This window comes from Salvelinus fontinalis, unplaced genomic scaffold, assembly GCF_029448725.1.
Source record: "Salvelinus fontinalis isolate EN_2023a unplaced genomic scaffold, ASM2944872v1 scaffold_0017, whole genome shotgun sequence".
Classification (NCBI taxonomy): domain Eukaryota; kingdom Metazoa; phylum Chordata; class Actinopteri; order Salmoniformes; family Salmonidae; genus Salvelinus; species Salvelinus fontinalis.
The window spans coordinates 78,263-104,547 of record NW_026600226.1 but is presented as its reverse complement, the minus strand read 5'-3'; the positions used below and the strand labels follow the sequence as shown (position 1 = coordinate 104,547).

Here is a 26,285-nt window from a genome sequence, read left to right as displayed (position 1 = left end):
GTGCCAAGGTGATGCAGCTCGATGAGTCTGTCAGGAAGTGTCCGCGTGTCAGCAGTGTGACATCTCTCTGGGTCTAGTGAACGTCGGCTCTGAAAGTCATTAGCGAAACAGGACGTTCCCCGGAGTTGTGTTCAGGAACTCATTTTCCTCTCCACTAAAGGTTAGGTCACAGACCAGATACCGTTATAAAAATCACTTTAAGGAAGCTGCTCATTAATCAGGTAGGATATGTGCCTAATGGCATCCTATTCCCTATATAGTGCACTACTATAGACCAGGGCCCTATAGAACCCTATTCCCTATATAGTGCACTACTTTAGACCAGAGCCCTATAGTGAACAGGGTGCCATTTCAGACGCAGTCATAGAATGACGTGACCTTCTGAGGACCATGGGAAGAGTGAGGTCACGTCCTGTCACTTCTAAACCTCTAACTGTTAATAAGACCAGCCAGTCCTGGTTTAAATGAATACAGGAAGTAACCCCCCTGACATTCACTCAATTAGTGGATGATCTCTGGTCTCCAAAGAGCAGATCCCCACCCGTTATCTAAGTTAACCAACCTCACAAATACCTTGACCCAGTTACCTCTATACTCCATTCTGTATCTGTCAAAAAGGGGGGGTCATTCATTGACAAATGACATGGAAAGCCAATGTCTTTTCATTGGGGGGGGGGGGTCATACATTGACAAATGACATGGAAAACCAATGTCTTTTCAGTGGGGGGGGGGGGGTCATACATTGACAAATGACATGGAAACCCCAGTCTGACAGTCTCGTGACACCCAGAAGCCTCTCAGGGTTGAGCCCCATCAGTTACCCTACAACCTCACGTTACCCTGAGCCCCATCAGTTACCATACAACCTCACGTTACCCTGAGCCCCATCAGATACCCTACAACCTCACGTTACCCTGAGCCCCATCAGTTACCATACAACCTCACGTTATCCTGAGCCCCATCAGTTACCCTACAACCTCACGTTACCCTGAGCCCCATCAGTTACCCTACAACCTCACGTTATCCTGAGCCCCATCAGTTACCCTACAACCTCACGTTATCCTGAGCCCCATCAGTTACCCTACAACCTCACGTTATCCTGAGCCCCATCAGTTACCCTACAACCTCACGTTACCCTGAGCCCCATCAGTTACCCTACAACCTCACGTTACCCTGAGCCCCATCAGTTACCCTACAACCTCACGTTACCCTGAGCCCCATCAGTTACCCTACAACCTCACGTTACCCTGAGCCCCATCAGTTACCCTACAACCTCACGTTACCCTGAGCCCCATCAGTTACCCTACAACCTCACGTTACCCTGAGCCCCATCAGTTACCCTACAACCTCACGTTATCCTGAGCCCCATCAGTTACCCTACAACCTCACGTTATCCTGAGCCCCATCAGTTACCCTACAACCTCACGTTATCCTGAGCCCCATCAGTTACCCTACAACCTCACGTTATCCTGAGCCCCATCAGTTACCATACAAACTCACGTTACCCTGAGCCCCATCAGTTACCCTACAACCTCACGTTACCCTGAGCCCCATCAGTTACCCTACAACCTCACGTTACCCTGAGCCCCATCAGTTACCCTACAACCTCACGTTACCCTGAGCCCCATCAGTTACCCTACAACCTCACGTTACCCTGAGCCCCATCAGTTACCCTACAACCTCACGTTACCCTGAGCCCCATCAGTTACCCTACAACCTCACGTTACCCTGAGCCCCATCAGTTACCCTACAACCTCACGTTACCCTGAGCCCCATCAGTTACCATACAACCTCACGTTACCCTGAGCCCCATCAGTTACCCTACAACCTCACGTTACCCTGAGCCCCATCAGTTACCATACAACCTCACGTTACCCTGAGCCCCATCAGTTACCCTACAACCTCACGTTATCCTGAGCCCCATCAGTTACCCTACAACCTCACGTTACCCTGAGCCCCATCAGTTACCCTACAACCTCACGTTACCCTGAGCCCCATCAGTTACCCTACAACCTCACGTTACCCTGAGCCCCATCAGTTACCCTACAACCTCACGTTATCCTGAGGGGTTTGAAAGGGCTCGTATGAAAGAAGAAACGTATGATCTCTGTAATTGCAAACAAAGGTTTCTGTACCAAATATTAAGTTATTGCTTTTCTGATGTATCAAATACTTATGTCATGCAAGAAAATGCACATTAATTACTTAAAAATCATACAATGTGATTTTCTGGATTTTTGTTTTAGATTCCGCCTCTCACAGTTGAAGTGTACCTATGATAAATAATGACAGACCTCTACATGCTTTGTAAGTAGGAAAACCTGCAAAATCGGCAGTGTATCAAATACTTGTTCTCCCCACTCTATGTAATGACATTCGGTGATAAGGTGGTGTTAAGTTGGACAGATCGAGTGAAAAAAATTACATTTTCCCACACGACATCTGTCCCTTCTCACTATCACACATTAGTTTCGCTTCCCCACCCGCCATTTTTAAAAAGACCCGACGGGGCTCATTGCCTGCTTGAATTATGCGGAAACGGGCAGCGTTTAGGTCATGTAATTGATTGTGTTGGAAAGGGGCGAATTTGTGCTTTACAACAGTATTGACATTACAGTTGAATCTGGAAGTATTACGTTTTTTGGGGGCGCTAAAATAAACGGGCAATTGTACGGACCAAGGCGATGTACGAGTTTTACTTGAGTTTACGTTACTCGCTCAGCAGGAGCTGCTCCTTCTCAGTAGCATCCTCTAATCTGTTCAAGACAGCGGCAGCATGTGCAGATGTGGTCGTTCGGTTGTTGACGTGTAAAAAGTGAAATGGTATCGTGCAAAGATCGCTTTATATATATATATATATTCTCAAAAGAAACTACAGGTCGTTTGAAAGCATCATATTTCTGTCACGCTGCTTTTTGTTGACAAGTCAAACCACCGCCTTGGATATTCAGCCAATCAGCAGCCACCACTTCTTCTTTGTATCAAAACTGTATTCAGAGGTCATTGGGATTTTTAAAAAAAAATTATTTTACCTTTATTTAAGAGTTCCGTGGGTCTTCTTGATGCCAGATAGAAACATGGGCAAAGAGCATGTGAAACAAAGGGTGCCTCCTAAATAGCACCCTATTCCCTATGTAGTGCACTACTTTAGACCAGATCCCTATAGAACCCTATTCCCTATTATATAGTGCACTACTTTAGACCAGGGCCCTATTGAACCCTGTTCCCTATATAGTGCACTACTTTAGACCGGGGCCCTATTGAACCCTATTCCCTATATAGTGCACTACTTTAGACCAGAGCCCTATAGAACCCTATTCCCTATATATAGTGCACTACTTTAGACCAGAGCCCTATAGAACCCTATTCCCTATATAGTGCACTACTTTAGACCAGAGCCCTATAGAACCCTATTCCCTATATATAGTGCACTACTTTAGACCGGGGCCCTATAGAACCCTATTCCCTATATAGTGCACTACTTTAGACCAGAGCCCTATAGAACCCTATTCCCTATATATAGTGCACTACTTGTGTGAGCTATACAGAGTGCCATTTGGAACGCAACCCTAGAGAGTTAGCTCGTTAGCAGTAGCCGTCACATGAAAACATGTTGCATTGTGGAATCCTTGAAGACCAGCCTCAGTGTCTGACATACTCAGTCAGTGAGTCCTCTTGATGTGTGACAGGAAGTCAGCGAGTCTATCAACCGACCAGTCAACCAGTCAGTTCGTCCTCTTGATGCGTGACAGGAGGTCAGCGAGTCCATCAACCAACCAGTCAGTCAGTCAGTGAGTCCTCTTGATGTGTGACAGGAAGTCAGCGAGTCTATCAACCGACCAGTCAACCAGTCAGTTCGTCCTCTTGATGCGTGACAGGAGGTCGTGACAGGAAGTCAGCGAGTCCATCAACCAACCAGTCAACCAGTCAGTTCGTCCTCTTGATGCGTGACAGGAAGTCAGCGAGTCCATCAACCAACCAGTCAGTCAGTCAGTGAGTCCTCTTGATGCGTGACAGGAAGTCAGCGAGTCCATCAACCAACCAGTCAACCAGTCAGTGAGTCCACTTGATGCGTGACAGGAAGTCAACGAGTCCATCAACCAACCAGTCAGTCAGTCAGTTCGTCCTCTTGATGCGTGACAGGAAGTCAGCGAGTCCATCAACCGACCAGTCAGTCAGTCAGTTCGTCCTCTTGATGTGTGACAGGAAGTCAGCGAGTCCATCAACCAACCAGCCAGTCAGTGAGTCCTCCTGATGCGTGTCAGCGAGTCCATCAACCAACCAGCCAGTCAGTGAGTCCTCCTGATGCGTGACAGGAAGTCAGCGAGTCTATCAACCAGTCAGTGAATCCTCTTGATGCGCGACAGGAACATGGGTCCCCAGGTCTGACCCTGATGTGGAACCACAAGGAGGCCTAACGAGGGGGTGTGGCCTAATGGGGTGAAGGTGAAGTGTTCCTGGAGTGGGAGGGCTAGCTCCTCCTCCAAGTCTTGAAGCTCCACCCCTGGACAGGTGTTTAGGACCGCCTCCACCACTTCCTGGTTCTCAGAGCGGGACAGGGTGCAGGTGGAGTAGACGACCACGCCCCCCGGACGCACTGCAGCCAACGCAGACCTGGGGAACAGACAGGATGTGATGAGACAGGATGTGATGACGCACTGCAGCCAGCGCAGACCTGGGGAACAGACAGGATGTGATGAGACAGGATGTGATGACGCACTGCAGCCAGCGCAGACCTGGGGAACAGACAGGATGTGATGAGACAGGATGTGATGACGCACTGCAGCCAGCGCAGACCTGGGGAACAGACAGGATGTGATGAGACAGGATGTGATGACGCACTGCAGCCAGCGCAGACCTGGGGAACAGACAGGATGTGATGAGACAGGATGTGATGAGACAGATCAGTAGCAGCTGGAGGAGAGGGCTGTGGTCTGATTTTTCAGGTTAAAGGTCAACAAAGGCCTGGCCCAGGACTTTTTTTACACCCCGGGCCTCAGAAGTAGGAACACAAAACTCTGGTGTAAAACCCCACAGTGGAAAAGGGACAATGTGGGCCAGGTATGTCTGTACGTGGGCCAGGTACGTCTGTACGTGGGCCAGGTATGTCTGTACGTGGGCCAGGTATGTCTGTACGTGGGCCAGGTATGTCTGTACGTGGGCCAGGTATGTCTGTACGTGGGCCAGGTATGTCTGTACGTGGGCCAGGTATGTCTGTACGTGGGCCAGGTATGTCTGTACGTGGGCCAGGTATGTCTGTACGTGGGCCAGGTATGTCTGTACGTGGGCCAGGTATGTCTGTACGTGGGCCAGGTATGTCTGTACGTGGGCCAGGTATGTCTGTACGTGGGCCAGGTATGTCTGTACGTGGGCCAGGTATGTCTGTACGTGGGCCAGGTATGTCTGTACGTGGGCCAGGTATGTCTGTATATTGCCAAGCTGATTTGTAATGGAATGAATGAATTGAATTGATACCTGAGCAGTTGTGTCTGTAGTGTGGGCAGCCTGGCCCTCTCCCTCAACCTCACAGCTCCTCGCTGCTCCCCTCCTGGTCCAGAGGAGAACAGCCAGCTACGATCATTAGAGCATGGAGCATCCAGCAGCACCTAGGAGGGAGGGAGGGAGGAGAGGTAAGGGGGGAGAGAGAAGAGGGAGGGAGAGGGAGAGAAGAGGGAGGGAGAGAGAAGAGGGAGGGAGGAGAGGGAGGGGGAGAGAGAAGAGGGAGGGGGGGAGAGAGAAGAGAGAGGGGGGGGGAGAGAAGAGGGAGGGAGAGGGAGAGAGAGGAGGGGGGGAGAGAGAAGAGGGAGGGAGAGGGAGAGAAGAGGGAGGGAGGAGAGGGAGGGGAGAGAGAAGAGGGAGGGGGGGGAGAGAGAAGAGGGAGGGAGAGGGAGAGAGAAGAGGGAGGGGGGGGAGAGAAGAGGGAGGGGGGGGAGAGAAGAGGGAGGGAGAGGGAGAGAGAGGAGGGGGGGAGAGAGAAGAGGGAGGGAGAGGGAGAGAAGAGGGAGGGAGGAGAGGGAGGGGAGAGAGAAGAGGGAGGGGGGGGAGAGAGAAGAGGGAGGGAGAGGGAGAGAGAAGAGGGAGGGGGGGGAGAGAAGAGGGGGGGAGAGAGAAGAGGGAGGGAGAGGGAGAGAGAGAAGAGGGAGGGGGGGGAGAGAGAGAAGAGGGAGGGAGAGGGAGAGAGAGAAGAGGGAGGGAGGGGGAGAGAGAAGAGGGAGGGGGGGGAGAGAGAAGAGGGAGGGAGGCATAAGGCGGGGGGCAGAGAGACAGAGATAAATGGTGAGAGCACTATTCAAATGACTAGTGTCTAATTCAATGAGGTACACTAATGACACAACACAGGAAAGATCCCCAGTCTCATGGTCTCTAGTCCCTAACTCCTTTTCTGTTTCAAAGAGAGGAGAGAACAGAGAGGAGAGAGGAGAGAAGATAGAGGAGAGAAGAGAGAGGAGAGAAGAGAGAGGAGAGAAGAGAGAGGAGAGAACAGAGAGGAGAGAACAGAGAGGAGAGGAGAGAGAGGAGAGAAGAGAGAGGAGAGGAGAGGAGAGAAGAGAGGAGAGAAGATAGAGGAGAGAAGAGGAGAGGAGAGAAGAGAGAGGAGAGAAGAGAGGAGAGAAGAGAGAGGAGAGAAGAGAGAAGAGAGAGGAGAGAAGAGAGAGGAGAGAAGAGAGAGGAGAGGAGAGAGAGGAGAGGAGAGAAGAGAGGAGAGGAGAGAAGATAGAGGAGAGAAGAGAGAGGAGAGAAGAGAGAGGAGAGAAGAGAGAGGAGAGAACAGAGAGGAGAGGAGAGAAGAGAGGAGAGAAGATAGAGGAGAGAAGAGAGAGGAGAGAAGAGAGAGGAGAGAAGAGAGAGGAGAGAACAGAGAGGAGAGAACAGAGAGGAGAGGAGAGAAGAGAGAGGAGAGAAGATAGAGGAGAGAAGAGAGAGGAGAGAAGAGAGAGGAGAGAAGAGAGAGGAGAGGAGAGGAGAGAAGAGAGGAGAGAAGATAGAGGAGAGAAGAGGAGAGGAGAGAAGAGAGAGGAGAGAAGAGAGGAGAGAAGAGAGAGGAGAGAAGAGAGAAGAGAGAGGAGAGAAGAGAGAGGAGAGAAGAGAGAGGAGAGGAGAGAGAGGAGAGGAGAGAAGAGAGGAGAGGAGAGAAGATAGAGGAGAGAAGAGAGAGGAGAGAAGAGAGAGGAGAGAAGAGAGAGGAGAGAACAGAGAGGAGAGGAGAGAAGAGAGGAGAGAAGATAGAGGAGAGAAGAGAGAGGAGAGAAGAGAGAGGAGAGAAGAGAGAGGAGAGAACAGAGAGGAGAGAACAGAGAGGAGAGGAGAGAAGAGAGGAGAGAAGATAGAGGAGAGAAGAGAGAGGAGAGAAGAGAGAGGAGAGAAGAGAGAGGAGAGGAGAGGAGAGAAGAGAGGAGAGAAGATAGAGGAGAGAAGAGGAGAGGAGAGAAGAGAGAGGAGAGAAGAGAGGAGAGAAGAGAGAGGAGAGAAGAGAGAAGAGAGAGGAGAGAAGAGAGAGGAGAGAAGAGAGAGGAGAGGAGAGAGAGGAGAGGAGAGAAGAGAGGAGAGGAGAGAAGATAGAGGAGAGAAGAGAGAGGAGAGGAGAGGAGAGGAGAGATGAGAGAAGATAGAGGAGAGAGGAGAGGAGAGAAGAGATGAGAGAAGATAGAGGAGAGAAGAGAGAGGAGAGAAGAGGAGAGAAGAGGAGAGAAGAGAGGAGAGAAGAGAGAAGAGAAGAGAGAAGAGAAGAGAGAGGAGAGGAGAGAGAGGAGAGGAGAGCAGAGCAGAGAGGAGAGAACAGAGGAGAGAACAGAACAGAACAGAGAGGAGAGAACAGAACAGAACAGAGAGAACAGAACAGAACAGAGAGAACAGAACAGAGAGGAGAGAACAGAGAGAGGAGAGAACAGAGAGAGGAGAGAACAGAGAGAGGAGAGAACAGAGAGAGGAGAGAACAGAGAGAGGAGAGAACAGAACAGAGAGGAGAGAACAGAACAGAGAGGAGAGAACAGAACAGAGAGGAGAGAACAGAACAGAGAGGAGAGAACAGAACAGAGAGGAGAGAACAGAACAGAGAGGAGAGAACAGAACAGAGAGGAGAGGAGAGAGAGGAGAGGAGAGCAGAGCAGAGAGGAGAGAACAGAGGAGAGAACAGAACAGAACAGAGAGGAGAGAACAGAACAGAGAGGAGAGAACAGAACAGAACAGAGAGAACAGAACAGAACAGAGAGAACAGAACAGAGAGGAGAGAACAGAGAGAGGAGAGAACAGAGAGAGGAGAGAACAGAGAGAGGAGAGAACAGAGAGAGGAGAGAACAGAGAGAGGAGAGAACAGAGAGAGGAGAGAACAGAGAGGAGAGAACAGAACAGAGAGGAGAGAACAGAACAGAGAGGAGAGAACAGAACAGAGAGGAGAGAACAGAACAGAGAGGAGAGAACAGAACAGAGAGGAGAGAACAGAACAGAGAGGAGAGAACAGAACAGAGAGGAGAGAACAGAGAGAGGAGAGAACAGAGAGAGGAGAGAACAGAGAGGAGAGAACAGAGAGGAGAGAACAGAGAGGAGAGAACAGAGAGGAGAGAACAGAGAGGATGACTGTAATGTAGAGTCTCTGTGTGATGCTAAGTGGCGTGTGATGCTAGCTGCTGAGGGGGGATGAGATAGGATGGGTTTCTCTCCTGTGGGAAGAGGGCTCCTCTCCAATCTGTGAGACGCCGCTAATGAGTGTCACAAAGGAGAACAACAGCTAATCCTACAGCCCTCTGTGGGAGAGGAGATTAGACAGAGAGGCAGGGGGGGGAGAGGAAGAGAAGCAGGGGAGGGAGAGGAAGAGAGGCAGGGGGGGAGAGGTAGAGAGGCAGGGGGGAGAAAGGCAGGGGAGGGAGAGGAAGAGAGGCAGGGGGGGAGAGAGGAAGAGAAGCAGGGGGGAGAGAGGAAGAGAAGCAGGGGAGGGAGAGGAAGAGAGGCAGGGGGGGAGAGGAAGAGAAGCAGGGGGGAGAGAGGAAGAGAAGCAGGGGGGGAGAGGAAGAGAGGCAGGGGGGAGAGAGGAAGAGAAACAGGGGGGAGAGAGGAAGAGAAGCAGGGGGGAGAGAGGAAGAGAAGCAGGGGGAGAGAGGAAGAGAAGCAGGGGGGGAGAGGAAGAGAAGCAGGGGGGGAGAGGAAGAGAAGCAGGGGGGAGAGAGGAAGAGAGGCAGGGGGAAGAGAGGAAGAGAGGCAGGGGGCAGAGAGGAAGAGAAGAAGGGGGGAGAGAGGAAGAGAAGAAGGGGGGAGAGAGGAAGAGAAGCAGGGGAGGGAGAGGAAGAGAGGCAGGGGGGGAGAGGAAGAGAAGCAGGGGAGGGAGAGGAAGAGAGGCAGGGGGGGAGAGGAAGAAAAGCAGGGGGAGAGAGGAAGAGAGGCAGGGGGGAGAGAGGAAGAGAGGGAGGGGGAAGAGAGGAAGAGAAGCAGGGGGGAGAGAGGAAGAGAGGCAGGGGGAAGAGAGGAAGAGAAGAAGGGGGGAGAGAGGAAGAGAAGAAGGGGGGAGAGAGGAAGAGAAGCAGGGGGGGAGAGAGGAAGAGAAGCAGGGGAGGGAGAGGAAGAGAGGCAGGGGGGGAGAGGAAGAGAAGCAGGGGAGGGAGAGGAAGAGAGGCAGGGGGAGAGAGGAAGAGAGGCAGGGGGGAGAGAGGAAGAGAGGGAGATGCAGGGGAGGGAGAGGAAGAGAGGCAGGGGGGAGAGAGGAAGAGAGGCAGGGGGGAGAGAGGAAGAGAAGCAGGGGGGGAGAGGAAGAGAAGCAGGGGGGAGAGAGGAAGAGAGGCAGGGGGAAGAGAGGAAGAGAAGCAGGGGGGAGAGAGGAAGAGAGGCAGGGGGGAGAGAGGAAGAGAAGCAGGGGGGAGAGAGGAAGAGAAGCAGGGGGGAGGGAGGAAGAGAAGCAGGGGGGAGAGAGGAAGAGAGGCAGGGGGGGAGAGGAAGAGAGGCAGGGGGGAGAGAGGAAGAGAAGCAGGGGGAGAGAGGAAGAGAAGAGACAGGTAACAGGCAGGTAGAGGCGGCAGGTAGCCTAGTGGTTAGAGTGTAGAGGTGGCAGGTAGCCTAGTGGTTAGAGTGTAGAGGCGGCAGGTAGCCTAGTGGTTAGAGTGTAGAGGCGGCAGGTAGCCTAGTGGTTAGAGTGTAGAGGTGGCAGGTAGCCTAGTGGTTAGAGTGTAGAGGAGGCAGGTAGCCTAGTGGTTAGAGTGTAGAGGTGGCAGGTAGCCTAGTGGTTAGAGTGTAGAGGTGGCAGGTAGCCTAGTGGTTAGAGTGTAGAGGTGGCAGGTAGCCTAGTGGTTAGAGTGTAGAGGTGGCAGGTAGCCTAGTGGTTAGAGTGTAGAGGTGGCAGGTAGCCTAGTGGTTAGAGTGTAGGGGTGGCAGGTAGCCTAGTGGTTAGAGTGTAGAGGCGGCAGGTAGCCTAGTGGTTAGAGTGTAGAGGTGGCAGGTAGCCTAGTGGTTAGAGTGTAGAGGCGGCAGGTAGCCTAGTGGTTAGAGTGTAGAGGCGGCAGGTAGCCTAGTGGTTAGAGTGTAGAGGCGGCAGGTAGCCTAGTGGTTAGAGTGTAGAGGTGGCAGGTAGCCTAGTGGTTAGAGTGTAGAGGTGGCAGGTAGCCTAGTGGTTAGAGTGTAGAGGTGGCAGGTAGCCTAGTGGTTAGAGTGTAGAGGTGGCAGGTCGCCTAGTGGTTAGAGTGTAGAGGTGGCAGGTCGCCTAGTGGTTAGGGTGTAGAGGTGGCAGGTAGTCTAGTGGTTAGAGTGTAGAGACGGCAGGTAGCCTAGTGGTTAGAGTGTAGAGACGGCAGGTAGCCTAGTGGTTAGAGTGTAGAGACGGCAGGTAGCCTAGTGGTTAGAGTGTAGAGGTGGCAGGTAGCCTAGTGGTTAGAGTGTAGAGGCGGCAGGTAGCCTAGTGGTTAGAGTGTAGAGGCGGGAGGTAGCCTCGTGGTTAGAGTGTAGAGGAGGCAGGTAGCCTAGTGGTTAGAGTGTAGAGGCGGCAGGTAGCCTAGTGGTTAGAGTGTAGAGGGGGCAGGTAGCCTAGTGGTTAGAGTGTAGAGGTGGCAGGTAGCCTAGTGGTTAGAGTGTAGAGGCGGCAGGTAGCCTAGTGGTTAGAGTGTAGAGGCGGGAGGTAGCCTCGTGGTTAGAGTGTAGAGGAGGCAGGTAGCCTAGTGGTTAGAGTGTAGAGGCGGCAGGTAGCCTAGTGGTTAGAGTGTAGAGGGGGCAGGTAGCCTAGTGGTTAGAGTGTAGAGGTGGCAGGTAGCCTAGTGGTTAGAGTGTAGAGGTGGCAGGTAGCCTAGTGGTTAGAGTGTAGAGGTGGCAGGTATCCTAGTGGTTAGAGTGTAGAGGCGGCAGGTAGCCTAGTGGTTAGAGGCGGCAGGTAGCCTAGTGGTTAGAGGAGGCAGGTAGCCTAGTGGTTAAAGTGTAGTGGCGGCAGGTAGCCTAGTGGTTAGAGTGTAGAGGCGGCAGGTAACCTAGTGGTTAGAGTGTAGAGGCGGCAGGTAGCCTAGTGGTTAGAGTGTAGGGACGGCAGGTAGCCTAGTGGTTAGAGTGTAGGGGCGGCAGGAAGCCTAGTGGTTAGAGTGTAGGGACGGCAGGTAGCCTAGTGGTTAGAGTGTAGGGACGGCAGGTAGCCTAGTGGTTAGAGTGTAGAGGTGGCAGGTAGCCTAGTGGTTAGAGTGTAGAGGTGGCAGGTAGCCTAGTGGTTAGAGTGTAGAGGCGGCAGGTAGCCTAGTGGTTAGAGTGTAGAGACGGCAGGTAGCCTAGTGGTTAGAGTGTAGAGGAGGCAGGTAGCCTAGTGGTTAGAGTGTAGAGGTGGCAGGTAGCCTAGTGGTTAGAGTGTAGAGGAGGCAGGTAGCCTAGTGGTTAGAGTGTAGAGGTGGCAGGTAGCCTAGTGGTTAGAGTGTAGAGGTGGCAGGTAGTCTAGTGGTTAGAGTGTAGAGGTGGCAGGTAGCCTAGTGGTTAGAGTGTAGAGGCGGCAGGTAGCCTAGTGGTTAGAGTGTAGAGGCGGCAGGTAGCCTAGTAGTTAGAGTGTAGAGGCGGCAGGTAGCCTAGTGGTTAGAGTGTAGAGGTGGCAGGTAGCCTAGTGGTTAGAGGGGGGCGGCAGGTAGCCTAGTGGTTAGAGTGTAGAGGTGGCAGGTAGTCTAGTGGTTAGAGTGTAGAGGTGGCAGGTAGCCTAGTGGTTAGAGTGTAGAGGTGGCAGGTAGCCTAGTGGTTAGAGTGTAGAGGCGGCAGGTAGCCTAGTGGTTAGAGTGTAGAGGTGGCAGGTAGCCTAGTGGTTAGAGTGTAGAGGAGGCAGGTAGCCTAGTGGTTAGAGTGTAGAGGTGGCAGGTAGCCTAGTGGTTAGAGTGTAGAGGCGGCAGGTAGCCTAGTGGTTAGAGTGTAGAGACGGCAGGTAGCCTAGTGGTTAGAGTGTAGGTGTGGCAGGTAGCCTAGTGGTTAGAGTGTAGAGGAGGCAGGTAGCCTAGTGGTTAGAGTGTAGAGGTGGCAGGTAGCCTAGTGGTTAGAGTGTAGAGACGGCAGGTAACCTAGTGGTTAGAGTGTAGAGGCGGCAGGTAGCCTAGTGGTTAGAGTATAGAGGAGGCAGGTAGCCTAGTGGTTAGAGTGTAGAGGAGGCAGGTAGCCTAGTGGTTAGAGCGTTGGACTAGTAACTGAAAGGTCGCAAGATCGAATCCCCGAGCTGACAAGGTAAAAATCTGTCGTGCTGCCCCTGAACAAGACAGTTAACCCACTGTTCCCCGGTAGGCTGTCATTTGTTCTTAACTGACTTGCATAGTTAAATAAAGATTATTATTTAATTTTTTTACAGTCTGTGAACCATCTTCTATGCCATCGAAAGAAACTCGACCTACCAATTAGAATCTGGCAAATGATTTGCCCTCTATGGCTGTGAAGTCTCACGAACCCCCAAACAAAATCACAAAATGGGACAAAAACCCCAATCAATTGAGACTGCATGCAGAATTCTGCAACAACAAAATAAAAATACTTTGTGTACAAGGCAAAACCCAAAACAATACATAAATACAGAATGAGGACTAAAGCCGTCCGCAGAGACAAACACGGTACCAGGAGTTCATGTGACTCTGGGGAAGTAGATAAAAGACCTTCCTGTCGACATCCTGGAGTATCCCCTTTAACCTGTATCTAACCAGACAAATCCGTTAAGAACAAATTCTTATTTACAATGACAGCCAAATGGGATTTTGATTTGATCGCCATTCAGAAGAACAAGAGCTCCCCCTGCTGGAACTGCAAGTTGGAGACGCTCACATCAGAGAAATTCAAAACTGTGGCTCTTCCTCAATCCACGACTCGTTGCAGCCTGTCTCCTAGCCCCTTGGAGAAACCAGTCTGAAGGGAGGGAGCTTCTCCTCCAATACGGCTGAGAAGGAAGCAGGTAAGGAGATAGGATGCACGACAAACTGAGATGGAGCTCTTATGTCTTGAAGGATGACAACAACAAAAAAAGTCGTCCATTTTCTTCCCTCACCTTGTCATACATTCCGGCTTCACTCTGCCCAAAGATCCGTCCATCCTGATTGGACACGGTGACAGTGCTGCTCAGCGATTGGGGGATGAAGGATTCCAGTGTTTTGGCCAGCCAATCACGTCGGTGTGGGTCCATTTCATTACAACACAACAGAGCTGGAACACAACAGCAGATAAGACTGACTATCATAACATAACGGTGTTAACCAGCCAAGAGGGGGGGACATGGAACAGCCGATTAATGAGTTTTACAGGACCTGGGTTAGCAGTCCTACCCTTACACCCTTAGCCCCTATACCCTAACCCCTTAGCCCCTACACCCTAACCCCTTAGCCCCTACACCCTTAGCCCCTACACCCTTAGCCCCTATACCCTTAGCCCCTATACCCTACACCCTTAGCCCCTACACCCTTAGCCCCTAGTCTGTAGTATAGCCAAGGCCTTCCCTCCAGGAGCAGAGCAGAGATCCAGGACCCTGTCCCCCTCCTCCACCCCCTACACCCTAACCCCTAACAGTGTACTGCTCACGTCCTGACCTGGGTCAGCAGTCTGTAGTATAGCCAAGGCCTTCCCTCCAGGAGCAGAGCAGAGATCCAGGACCCTGTCCCCCTCCTCCACCCCCTACACCCTAACCCCTAACAGTGTAGTGCTCACGTCCTGACCTGGGTCAGCAGTCTGTAGTATAGCCAAGGCCTTCCCTCCAGGAGCAGAGCAGAGATCCAGGACCCTGTCCCCCTCCTCCACCCCCAGGGCCAAGACAGGCAGCAGAGAGGCAGCGTTCAGCAGGAAGTAGGGTTTCAACTGGCCCCGGCGGTGAGGAGGACCGGGGTAACGCACTGGGGAGGGGTGGATGAAACACTGCAGGGAGGGAGGGAGAGGAGGACCGGGGTGAGGGATGGAGCTAGGCTGGGTGGGAGAGGTAGAGGGAGGCTGGGGGAGGGAGGTAGGGGGAGGCTGGGGGAGGGAGGTAGGGGGAGGCTGAGTGGGAGAGGTAGGGGGAGGCTGAGTGGGAGAGGTAGGGGGAGGCTGAGTGGGAGAGGTAGGGGGAGGCTGGGGGAGAGAGGAGATGAGAGGCGGGTCTGTGTGGGGTAGTAGGCTGATGAAGCCTTGCCCTTGGAGGCGCCGTTTGACGTCTGACACATCAGTAAAGCGGTTGAGCATCACTCCATACTGCCAGCCCCCAGGGTTCAACAACACAGCCCTGTAGGAGACAGGAGGAGAGGGGAGGTTGAGCATCACACCATACTGCCAGCCCCCAGGGTTCAACAACACAGCCCTGTAGGAGACAGGAGGAGAGGAGAGGAGGTTGAGCATCACTCCATACTGCCAGCCCCCAGGGTTCAACAACACAGCCCTGTAGGAGACAGGAGGAGAGGAGGTTGAGCATCACTCCATACTGCCAGCCCCCAGGGTTCAACAACACAGCCCTGTAGGAGACAGGAGGGGAGGAGGTTGAGCATCACTCCATACTGCCAGCCCCCAGAGTTCAACAACACCTTTCCCTTTGTCAGGGAGGTGACCAAGAACCCGATGGTCACTCTGATAGTGCTCTAGAGATCCTCTGTGGAGATGGGAGAACCTTCCAGAAGGACAATCATCTCTGCAGCAATCCACCAAGCAGGCCTTTATGGTAGAGTGGCCAGATGGAAGCCACTCCTCAGTAAAAGGCACATGACAGCCCACTTGGAGTTTGCCAAAAGCCACCTAAAGACTCTCAGACCATGAGAAACAAGATTCTCTGCTCTGATGGAACCAAGATTGAACTCTTTGGCCTGAATGCCAAGTGTCACGTCTGGAGAAAACCAGGCCCCATCCCTACGGTGAAGCCTAGTGGTGGGGATGTTTATCAGCGGCAGGGACTTGGAGACTAGTCAGGATCGAGGGAAAGATGAACGGAGCAAAGTACAGAGAGATCCTTGATGAAAACCTGCTATAGGGCTCTCAGGACCTGAGACTGGGGCGAAGGTTCACCTTCCAACAGGACAACAACCCTGAGCACACAGCCAAGACAACGCAGGAGTGACTTCGGGACAAGTCTCTGAATGTCCTTGAGTGGCCCAGCCGGAGCCCGGACTTGAACCCGATCGAACATCTCTGGAGAAACCTGAAAACAGCTGTGCAGCGACGCTCCCCATCCAACCTGACAGAGTTTAAGAGGATCTGCAGAGAAGAATGGGAGAAACTCCCTAAATACAGGTGTGCCAAGCTTGTAGCGTCAGACCCAAGATAGACTCGAGGCTTTAATCGCTGCCAAAGGTGCTTCAACAAAGTACTGAGTAAAGGGTCTGAATACTGATGTAAAAGTTTGATTTCAGGTTGTTGTTTTTTAAATACATTTGCAAAACTCTTAACCTATTTTGTCATTATGGGGTATTGTGATGTCATTATGGGGTATTGTGATGTCATTATGGGGTATTGTGTGTAGATTGATGAGACGTTTTAGAATAAGGCTGTAACTTAACAAAATGTGTGTGGGGGGGGGGGGGGGGGGGTCGATGGGGTCTGAATACTTCCAGAATACACTGCACAACTTTAGACCTATAGGGAATACGGTGCCATTTGGGAAACAGACTACCACAGAGTTCCCATCAGATTTAAGTTCACAGTAGTAAACCGATTTATAATACTGTTATTGGCACGTAATGCTGCATAAACCGTGTAAGATAAGAGGATGAGGTGAACGCGTACATACCTTGCAGACGGCCATAGGGGACCAAGTTCTTGGCCGTACTGTTGGTCAAAATGGTCCAATATGACTTTACACACCCGTTTCTGTTTCTCAGGTCGGGAAGGAACCTGTGAGTTTGAGGAACACGTCTAGATTCAAACAGGACGGCTGATGAGTGTGTGCAACTAAAGTATAACTAATCTAATCAATTATTTGATCAAATAACCAACAGTGAATTTTGTCAACGTTAATACCAGAAACAAATAACCCACAAACGTATCGTCTGCTTGTCCTATACGTATATTATTTCGATCCAACCTTACCCGTTCGGTCGGAACAGTTCGCTCCTCTCTCGACAGGTCCTGTCCACGGTCGGGACCGATAACGGAGTTGCACGACAGTAACCTCTGACATTTCGACGACTGCGAAAGTCTCCACTTTAGAATAAATAACTCTCCCGAGACTAAACGTCTAAACATTTCATAAATAAATCCAAATTAATCAATTTAAGCAAACGGTTGACTGACCGACAGTTCATTTGTGTTTTTCTTTAGACATGTCCGTCTCTTAAAATGTACCCCCTTCTCCTTGGCTATTTTAAACTAAGTTCCCCTCCCTAACATCAAGCAAAATTGAGACCCAAAGATTTTGGAATAGATACGGGTACATATCATATACATCTCCTCATTCAAGGGTTTTTCTATATTTTCTACATTGTAGAATAACAGTGAAGACATCAAAACTATGAAATAACACATATGGAACCATGTAGTAACCAAAAAAGTGTTAAATTAAAATATATTTCAGATTTGAGATATTTTAAAGTAGCCACCCTTTGCCTTGATGACAGCTTTGCACACTCTTGGCACTCTCAACCAGCTTCACCTGGAATACTTTCCAACAGTCTTGAAGGAGTTTCCACATATGCTGAGCACTTGTTGGCTGCTTTTCCTTCACTCTGCGGTACAACTCATCCCCAAACCATCTCAAATTGGGTTGAGGCCGGGTGATTGTGGACGCCAAAAGAGTTTGGAATAGAGACAAGGGGTACAAATCATATACGTATTTATTAGCATTTCATAACAAAAATTTACAAGGTAGAAAATGTGACTATGAAATCCCAAGAATATAGCTGTGTGACTAAAGTATTATGTTATGGAAATGTCCAAGATACATTCACATGGTAAGATGTGGCCTACAGTCATACAATAACAGGACATTACACATATAGTGTAGAAACGGGATCAGCCTCGATGGGGCGTAGAAACGGGGTCAGCCTCGATGGAGTGTAGAAACGGGGTCAGTCTCGATGGAGTGTAGAAACGGGGTCAGACTCGATGGGGTGTAGAAACGGGGTCAGTCTCGATGGAGTGTAGAAACGGGGTCAGTCTCGATGGAGTGTAGAAACGGGGTCAGTCTCGATGGAGTGTAGAAACGGGGTCAGTCTCGATGGAGTGTAGAAACGGGGTCAGTCTCGATGGAGTGTAGAAACGGGGTCAGTCTCGATGGAGTGTAGAAACGGGGTCAGTCTCGATGGAGTGTAAAAACGGGGTCAGTCTCGATGGAGTGTAGAAACGGGGTCAGTCTCGATGGAGTGTAGAAACGGGGTCAGTCTCGATGGAGTGTAGAAACGGGGTCAGTCTCGATGGGGTGTAGAAACGGGGTCAGTCTCGATGGGGTGTAGAAACGGGGTCAGTCTCGATGGAGTGTAGAAACGGGGTCAGTCTGGATGGAGTGTAGAAACGGGGTCAGTCTGGATGGAGTGTAGAAACGGGGTCAGTCTGGATGGAGTGTAGAAACGGGGTCAGTCTGGATGGGGTGTAGAAACGGGGTCAGTCTGGATGGGGTGTAGAAACGGGGTCAGTCTCGATGCGGTGTAGAAACGGGGTCAGTCTCGATGCGGTGTAGAAACGGGGTCAGTCTCGATGCGGTGTAGAAACGGGGTCAGTCTCGATGCGGTGTAGAAACGGGGTCAGTCTCGATGCGGTGTAGAAACGGGGTCAGTCTCGATGCGGTGTAGAAACGGGGTCAGTCTCGATGCGGTGTAGAAACGGGGTCAGTCTCGATGCGGTGTAGAAACGGGGTCAGTCTCGATGCAGTGTAGAAACGGGGTCAGTCTCGATGCAGTGTAGAAACGGGGTCAGTCTCGATGCAGTGTAGAAACGGGGTCAGTCTCGATGCAGTGTAGAAACGGGGTCAGTCTCGATGCAGTGTAGAAACGGGGTCAGTCTCGATGCAGTGTAGAAACGGGGTCAGTCTCGATGCAGTGTAGAAACGGGGTCAGTCTCGATGGAGTGTAGAAACGGGGTCAGTCTCGATGGAGTGTAGAAACGGGGTCAGTCTCGATGGAGTGTAGAAACGGGGTCAGTCTCGATGGAGTGTAGAAACGGGGTCAGTCTCGATGGAGTGTAGAAACGGGGTCAGTCTCGATGGAGTGTAGAAACGGGGTCAGTCTCGATGGAGTGTAGAAACGGGATCAGTCTCGATGGAGTGTAGAAACGGGGTCAGTCTCGATGGAGTGTAGAAACGGGGTCAGTCTCGATGGGGTGTAGAAACGGGGTCAGTCTCGATGGGGTGTAGAAACGGGGTCAGTCTCGATGGAGTGTAGAAACGGGGTCAGTCTCGATGGAGTGTAGAAACGGGGTCAGTCTCGATGGAGTGTAGAAACGGGGTCAGTCTCGATGGAGTGTAGAAACGGGGTCAGCCTCGATGGAGTGTAGAAACGGGGTCAGCCTCGATGGAGTGTAGAAACGGGGTCAGCCTCGCTGGAGTGTAGAAACGGGGTCAGTCTCGATGGAGTGTAGAAACGGGGTCAGCCTCGATGCAGTGTAGAAACGGGGTCAGTCTCGATGGAGTGTAGAAACGGGGTCAGTCTCGATGCGGTGTAGAAACGGGGTCAGTCTCGATGCGGTGTAGAAACGGGGTCAGTCTCGATGCGGTGTAGAAACGGGGTCAGTCTCGATGCGGTGTAGAAACGGAGTCAGTCTCGATGGGGTGTAGAAACGGGGTCAGTCTCGATGGAGTGTAGAAACGGGGTCAGTCTCGATGGAGTGTAGAAACGGGGTCAGTCTCGATGGAGTGTAGAAACGGGGTCAGTCTCGATGGCGTGTAGAAACGAGTCAGTCTCGATGGCGTGTAGAAACGGGGTCAGTCTCGATGGCGTGTAGAAACGGGGTCAGTCTCGATGGCGTGTAGAAACGGGGTCAGTCTCGATGGCGTGTAGAAACGGGGTCAGTCTCGATGGCGTGTAGAAACGGGGTCAGTCTCGATGGCGTGTAGAAACGGGGTCAGTCTCGATGGCGTGTAGAAACGGGGTCAGTCTCGATGGCGTGTAGAAACGGGGTCAGTCTCGATGGCGTGTAGAAACGGGGTCAGTCTCGATGGCGTGTAGAAACGGGGTCAGTCTCGATGGCGTGTAGAAACGGGGTCAGTCTCGATGCGGTGTAGAAACGGGGTCAGTCTCGATGCGGTGTAGAAACGGGGTCAGTCTCGATGCGGTGTAGAAACGGGGTCAGTCTCGATGCGGTGTAGAAACGGGGTCAGTCTCGATGCGGTGTAGAAACGGGGTCAGTCTCGATGCGGTGTAGAAACGGGGTCAGTCTCGATGCGGTGTAGAAACGGGGTCAGTCTCGATGCGGTGTAGAAACGGGGCCAGTCTCGATGCGGTGTAGAAACGGGGCCAGTCTCGATGCGGTGTAGAAACGGGGCCAGTCTCGATGCGGTGTAGAAACGGGGCCAGTCTCGATGCGGTGTAGAAACGGGGCCAGTCTCGATGCGGTGTAGAAACGGGGCCAGTCTCGATGCGGTGTAGAAACGGGGCCAGTCTCGATGCGGTGTAGAAACGGGGCCAGTCTCGATGCGGTGTAGAAACGGGGCCAGTCTCGATGCGGTGTAGAAACGGGGCCAGTCTCGATGCGGTGTAGAAACGGGGCCAGTCTCGATGCGGTGTAGAAACGGGGCCAGTCTCGATGCGGTGTAGAAACGGGGCCAGTCTCGATGCGGTGTAGAAACGGGGCCAGTCTCGATGCGGTGTAGAAACGGGGTCAGTCTCGATGCGGCGTAGAAACGGGGTCAGTCTCGATGCGGTGTAGAAACGGGGTCAGTCTCGATGGAGTGTAGAAACGGGGTCAGTCTCGATGGAGTGTAGAAACGGGGTCAGTCTCGATGGAGTGTAGAAACGGGGTCAGTCTCGATGGAGTGTAGAAACGGGGTCAGTCTCGATGGAGTGTAGAAACGGGGTCAGTCTCGATGGGGTGTAGAAACGGGGTCAGTCTCGATGCAGTGTAGAAACGGGGTCAGTCTTGATGCAGTGTAGAAACGGGTCAGTCTTGATGCAGTGTAGAAACGGGGTCAGTCTCTGGACCAGAGCTAGACAAAGGACAGGCAGAAGAGTAGCTCTGGTCCAGGGCCCTCTACTAGGGGGACTGAGTAACAACACTCTGGACCAGAGCTAGACAAAGGACAGGCAGAAGAGTAGCTCTGGTCCAGGGCCCTCTACTAGGGGGACTGAGTAACAACACTCTGGACCAGAGCTAGACAAAGGACAGGCAGAAGAGTAGCTCTGGTCCAGGGCCCTCTACTAGGGGGACTGAGTAACAACACTCTGGACCAGAGCTAGACAAAGGACAGGCAGAAGAGTAGCTCTGGTCCAGGGCCCTCTACTAGGGGGACTGAGTAACAACACCCTGGACCAGAGCTAGACAAAGGACAGACAGAAGAGTAGCTCTGGTCCAGGGCCCTCTACTAGGGGGACTGAGTAACAACACTCTGGACCAGAGCTAGACAAAGGACAGACAGAAGAGTAGCTCTGGTCCAGGGCCCTCTACTAGGGGGACTGAGTAACAACACCCTGGACCAGAGCTAGACAAAGGACAGACAGAAGAGTAGCTCTGGTCCAGGGCCCTCTACTAGGGGGACTGAGTAACAACACTCTGGACCAGAGCTAGACAAAGGACAGACAGAAGAGTAGCTCTGGTCCAGGGCCCTCTACTAGGGGGACTGAGTAACAACACCCTGGACCAGAGCTAGACAAAGGACAGACAGAAGAGTAGCTCTGGGCCAGGGCTCAGGGGTAATATATATATATACATGTATAAAGCCAGGTAACTATGATGTACCAGTTCATGTACATCAACAATACCAACAATGGTCAAAATATCATTCAAGTGTCATCATTGAAAGCTATACGTTGAGAGAAGACATTTTCAAATGACTGTAGAGTACAGTATGTAGTGAATATAACATTACAGACTGTAGAGTAGTGAATATAACATTACAGACTGTAGAGTAGTGAATATAACATTACAGACAGTACACCCTATAATACTGATATTATTAGCAGGGGGAAAAATTAAACAGGGACTAAGAATAAAGTGGACAGGTTTCTAGCGTCCAGGGAGGATGTTTTAGTCAGATTAAAACAGGGACTAAGAATAAAGTGGACAGGTTTTATTCAGATTAAAACAGGGACTAAGAATAAAGTGGACAGGTTTTAGTCAGATTAAAACAGGGACTAAGAATAAAGTGGACAGGTTTTAGTCAGATTAAAACAGGGACTAAGAATAAAGTGGACAGGTTTTAGTCAGATTAAAACAGGGACTAAGAATAAAGTGGACAGGTTTTAGTCAGATTAAAACAGGGACTAAGAATAAAGTGGACAGGTTTTAGTCAGATTAAAACAGGGACTAAGAATAAAGTGGACAGGTTTTAGTCAGATTAAAACAGGGACTAAGAATAAAGTGGACAGGTTTTAGTCAGATTAAAACAGGGACTAAGAATAAAGTGGACAGGTTTTATTCAGATTAAAACAGGGACTAAGAATAAAGTGGACAGGTTTTAGTCAGATTAAAACAGGGACTAAGAATAAAGTGGGCAGGTTTTAGTCAGATTAAAACAGGGACTAAGAATAAAGTGGACAGGTTTTAGTCAGATTAAAACAGGGACTAAGAATAAAGTGGACAGGTTTTATTCAGATTAAAACAGGGACTAAGAATAAAGTGGACAGGTTTTAGTCAGATTAAAACAGGGACTAAGAATAAAGTGGACAGGTTTTATTCAGATTAAAACAGGGACTAAGAATAAAGTGGACAGGTTTTAGTCAGATTAAAACAGGGACTAAGAATAAAGTGGGCAGGTTTTAGTCAGATTAAAACAGGGACTAAGAATAAAGTGGACAGGTTTTAGTCAGATTAAAACAGGGACTAAGAATATAGAGGACAGGTTTCTAGCGTCCAGGGAGGATGTTTTAGTCAGATTAAAACAGGATGAGACCAATGAAATAACTGCAACGCAAAGTTATATACACACACCAACTATACTAAACATTAGGAACACCAAAATATTGAGTTGTACCCCCCTTCCCCCCTCCCCCTCCCGCTCAGAAAAGCCTCAATTCTTCGGGACATGGACTTCACAAGGTGTCGAAAGCGTTCCACGGGGACGCCGGCCCCGTGTCGACTCCACAGGGCCCCGTGTCGACTCCACGGGGACGCCGGCCCAGTGTTGACTCCAATGCTTCCCACAGTTGTGTCAAATTGGCTAGATGTCATTTGGATGGTGGACCATCCAAGATACATGCGGGAAACAGTAGCTTTGCAGTTCTTGACACAAACCGGGGCGACTGGCACTTAGTACCATACTCCGTTAAAAAAAAAGGCACTAAAATCTTTTTGTCTTGAAACATTCGCAATCCACGTCTCAATTGTCTCGAGGCTTGAAAGTCCTTCTTTAAACCCCGTCTCCTCCCCGTCTTCTTATACACTGATTGAAGTGGATTTAACAAGTGACATCAATAAGGGATCATAGGTTTCACCTGGATTCACCTGGTCAGTCTGTGTCATGGACAGAGCAGGTGTTCTTAATGTTTTGTCCACTCAGTGTGTGTGTGAGATATATATGTGTGTGTGTGTGTGTGTGTGTGTGTGTGTGTGTGTGTGTGTGTGAGATATATATGTGTGTGTGTGAGATATATATGTGTGTGTGTGTGTGTGTGTGTGTGTGTGTGTGTGTGTGTGTGTGTGTGTGTGTGTGTGTGTGTGTGTGTGTGTGTGTGAGATATATATGTGATATACACATAGATACATATAACTATCCATAAAGTCCACATCAATATGCATTTATTTCTCAGTCTGTGTTTAACACAATGCTGTGCTGTTCAGTGACAACTTGGTCCCTATTCATTAGGACACATCGTACTAAAATGTTTTGAAACACATACCGGAAACACGTGTTCATCATCGGTCACTTTCCCTGGTTGTCTGTTTTGGTGCCTAATGAATATGACTCAGTCTGTGTCCAGGGCCCACCCAGTCATCCTCCGTCTCTCCCCAGGGCCCACCCAGTCATCCTCCGTCTCTCCCCAGGGCCCACCCAGTCATCCTCCGTCTCTCCCCAGGGCCCACCCAGTCATCCTCCGTCTCTCCCCAGGGCCCACCCAGTCATCCTCAGTCTCTCCCCAGGGCCCACCCAGTCATCCTCCGTCTCTCCCCAGGGCCCACCCAGTCATCCTCAGTCTCTCCCCAGGGCCCACCCAGTCCTCCTCCTCAGTCTCTCCCCAGGGCCCACCCAGTCATCCTCCTCAGTCTCTCCCCAGGGCCCACCCAGTCCTCCTCCGTCTCTCCCCAGGGCCCACCCAGTCCTCCTCCGTCTCTCCCCAGGGCCCACTCAGTCCTCCTCCGTCTCTCCCCAGGGCCCACCCAGTCCTCCTCCGTCTCTCCCCAGGGCCCACCCAGTCCTCCTCCGTCTCTCCCCAGGGCCCACCCAGTCCTCCTCCGTCTCTCCCCAGGGCCCACCCAGTCCTCCTCCGTCTCTCCCCAGGGCCCACCCAGTCCTCCTCCGTCTCTCCCCAGGGCCCACCCAGTCCTCCTCCTCCGTCTCTCCCCAGGGCCCACCCAGTCCTCCTCCGTCTCTCCCCAGGGCCCACCCAGTCCTCCTCCGTCTCTCCCCAGGGCCCACCCAGTCCTCCTCCGTCTCTCCCCAGGGCCCACCCAGTCCTCCTCCGTCTCTCCCCAGGGCCCACCCAGTCCTCCTCCGTCTCTCTCCAGGGCCCACCCAGTCCTCCTCCGTCTCTCTCCAGGGCCCACCCAGTCCTCCTCCGTCTCTCCCCAGGGCCCACCCAGTCCTCCTCCGTCTCTCCCCAGGGCCCACCCAGTCCTCCTCCGTCTCTCCCCAGGGCCCACCCAGTCCTCCTCCGTCTCTCCCCAGGGCCCACTCAGTCCTCCTCCGTCTCTCTCCAGGGCCCACCCAGTCCTCCTCCGTCTCTCCCCAGGGCCCACCCAGTCCTCCTCCTCCGTCTCTCCCCAGGGCCCACCCAGTCCTCCTCCTCCGTCTCTCCCCAGGGCCCACCCAGTCCTCCTCCGTCTCTCCCCAGGGCCCACCCAGTCCTCCTCCGTCTCTCCCCAGGGCCCACCCAGTCCTCCTCCGTCTCTCCCCAGGGCCCACTCAGTCCTCCTCCGTCTCTCTCCAGGGCCCACCCAGTCCTCCTCCGTCTCTCTCCAGGGCCCACCCAGTCCGCTCCACCATCGTAGTCCTGTGAGCTCGAGGACGACGGTGGCGGCGGTTCCTTGGTCTTGGGAGCGTCTTCTCTGCTGCTGGTGAAGTCTGTAGACCTCTATACAGCACGTACTTTGAAAAGAAACCAAAGAAACTGATTTGGGGGTGAGGTCAAAGCCTAATATAAAGATGAGGGGTCAGGTCCTAATATAAAGATAAGGGGTCAGGTCCTAATATAAAGATAAGGGGTCAGGTCCTAATATAAAGATAAGGGGTCAGGTCCTAATATAAAGATAAGGGGTCAGGTCCTAATATAAAGATAAGGGGTCAGGTCCTAATATAAAGATAAGGGGTCAGGTCCTAATATAAAGATAAGGGGTCAGGTCCTAATATAAAGATAAGGGGTCAGGTCCTAATATAAAGATAAGGGGTCAGGTCCTAATATAAAGATAAGGGGTCAGGTCCTAATATAAAGATAAGGGGTCAGGTCAAAGCCTAATATAAAGATAAGGGGTCAGGTCCTAATATAAAGATAAGGGGTCAGGTCAAAGCCTAATATAAAGATAAGGGGTCAGGTCCTAATATAAAGATAAGGGGTCAGGTCAAAGCCTAATATAATTGTCTTCAGAGGACAAATAATGTTGTTTGAATTGAAGGTGGGGCTTGGGGTTGGAAAAACCAATCAGGTAAGGAAGGAGTAGCCTGGTGGAGGGGAGGGGCTAGGATATGACATCATGAACGTCGCTGTTAGGTCGTTGTTGGCGGTTGGCCACGGGGGGGGAGGGGCTAGGATATGACATCATGAACGTCGCTGTTAGGTCGTTGTTGGCGGTTGGCCACGGGGGGGGAGGGGCTAGGATATGACATCATGAACGTCGCCGTTAGGTCGTTGTTGGCGGTTGGCCACGGGGGGGGAGGGGCTAGGATATGACATCATGAACGTCGCTGTTAGGTCGTTGTTGGCGGTTGGCCACGGGGGGGGAGGGGCTAGGATATGACATCATGAACGTCGCTGTTAGGTCGTTGTTGGCGGTTGGCCACGGGGGGGGAGGGGCTAGGATATGACATCATGAACGTCGCCGTTAGGTCGTTGTTGGCGGTTGGCCACGGGAGGGGAGGGGCTAGGATATGACATCATGAACGTCGCTGTTAGGTCGTTGTTGGTGGTTGGCCACGGGAGGGGAGGGGCTAGGATATGACATCATGAGTGTCGCTGTTAGGTCGTTGTTGGCGGTTGGCCACAGGGGGGAGGGGCTTGCCGAAGAACTCTAAGAGAGTGAGGAGGAGGAGGAGAGAGGAGGAAGAGGAGGAGGAGGAGGAGAGAGGAGGAGACAGGACTAAATTAGCTACATCTATGTAAGGCTGGCTACTGGTTTCTGTTAGCTGAAATCAAAAAACACACAGCATGTCAGAAATGTGTTCTGACAACTTCCTGTACAATATTAACACGGTCAACGACATACAGCCCATACATGGAGATGACCTAAAGAGACAGGGCACAGCTGGCATGTAGGATGTATGGAGGATCAACAGAGAGATTTAATCCAACTTCCATCAGACAGAGAAGACCATGTAGGATGACATGCTCTGTAGACAGAGGGGTAATGGGGTCAGTGGTGTTTAACATGCTCTGTAGACAGAGGTAATGGGGTCAGTGGTGTTTAACATGCTCTGT

The 26,285-nt window shown here is 51.6% G+C and overlaps 2 protein-coding genes across 3 annotated transcripts in view; both read right to left on the bottom strand.

Annotated features, from left to right (window-relative positions):
• Positions 1–3,699: 3,699 nt before the first annotated feature.
• LOC129842146 (tRNA (cytosine(34)-C(5))-methyltransferase, mitochondrial-like) lies at positions 3,700–17,072 on the bottom strand. The gene is made up of 6 exons (XM_055910564.1): positions 16,444–17,072; positions 16,145–16,269; positions 14,115–14,728; positions 13,454–13,608; positions 5,476–5,606; positions 3,700–4,614 (listed from the first exon to the last, which is right to left on the bottom strand). Exons 1-6 carry the CDS (start codon positions 16,597–16,599, stop codon positions 4,341–4,343), a joined length of 1,455 nt encoding a protein of 484 aa, XP_055766539.1. The 5' UTR covers positions 16,600–17,072; the 3' UTR covers positions 3,700–4,340.
• Positions 17,073–25,185: 8,113 nt separating this feature from the next.
• Positions 25,186–26,285, bottom strand: part of LOC129842145 (ADP-ribosylation factor-like protein 13B) — a 50,293-nt gene continuing 49,193 nt past the window's right edge. For both annotated transcript variants that reach the window (XM_055910562.1, XM_055910563.1), the window contains one exon: positions 25,186–25,878. In XM_055910562.1, the coding sequence (XP_055766537.1) occupies positions 25,799–25,878 (80 nt within the window). In that variant the 3' untranslated portion in view covers positions 25,186–25,798. The remainder of the gene's footprint in view (positions 25,879–26,285) is intronic.

Coding starts and splice junctions, on each gene's coding strand:
- LOC129842146 (XM_055910564.1), bottom strand. CDS start 16,599: ATGTTTAGACGTTTAGTCTCGGGAGAGTTATTTATTCTAAAGTGGAGA. Junction 16,270..16,443: donor GAACTGTTCCGACCGAACGG/GTAAGGTTGGAT, acceptor GTTTGAATCTAG/ACGTGTTCCTCAAACTCACA. Junction 5,607..13,453: donor AAGCCGGAATGTATGACAAG/GTGAGGGAAGAA, acceptor CCTCCCTCCTAG/GTGCTGCTGGATGCTCCATG.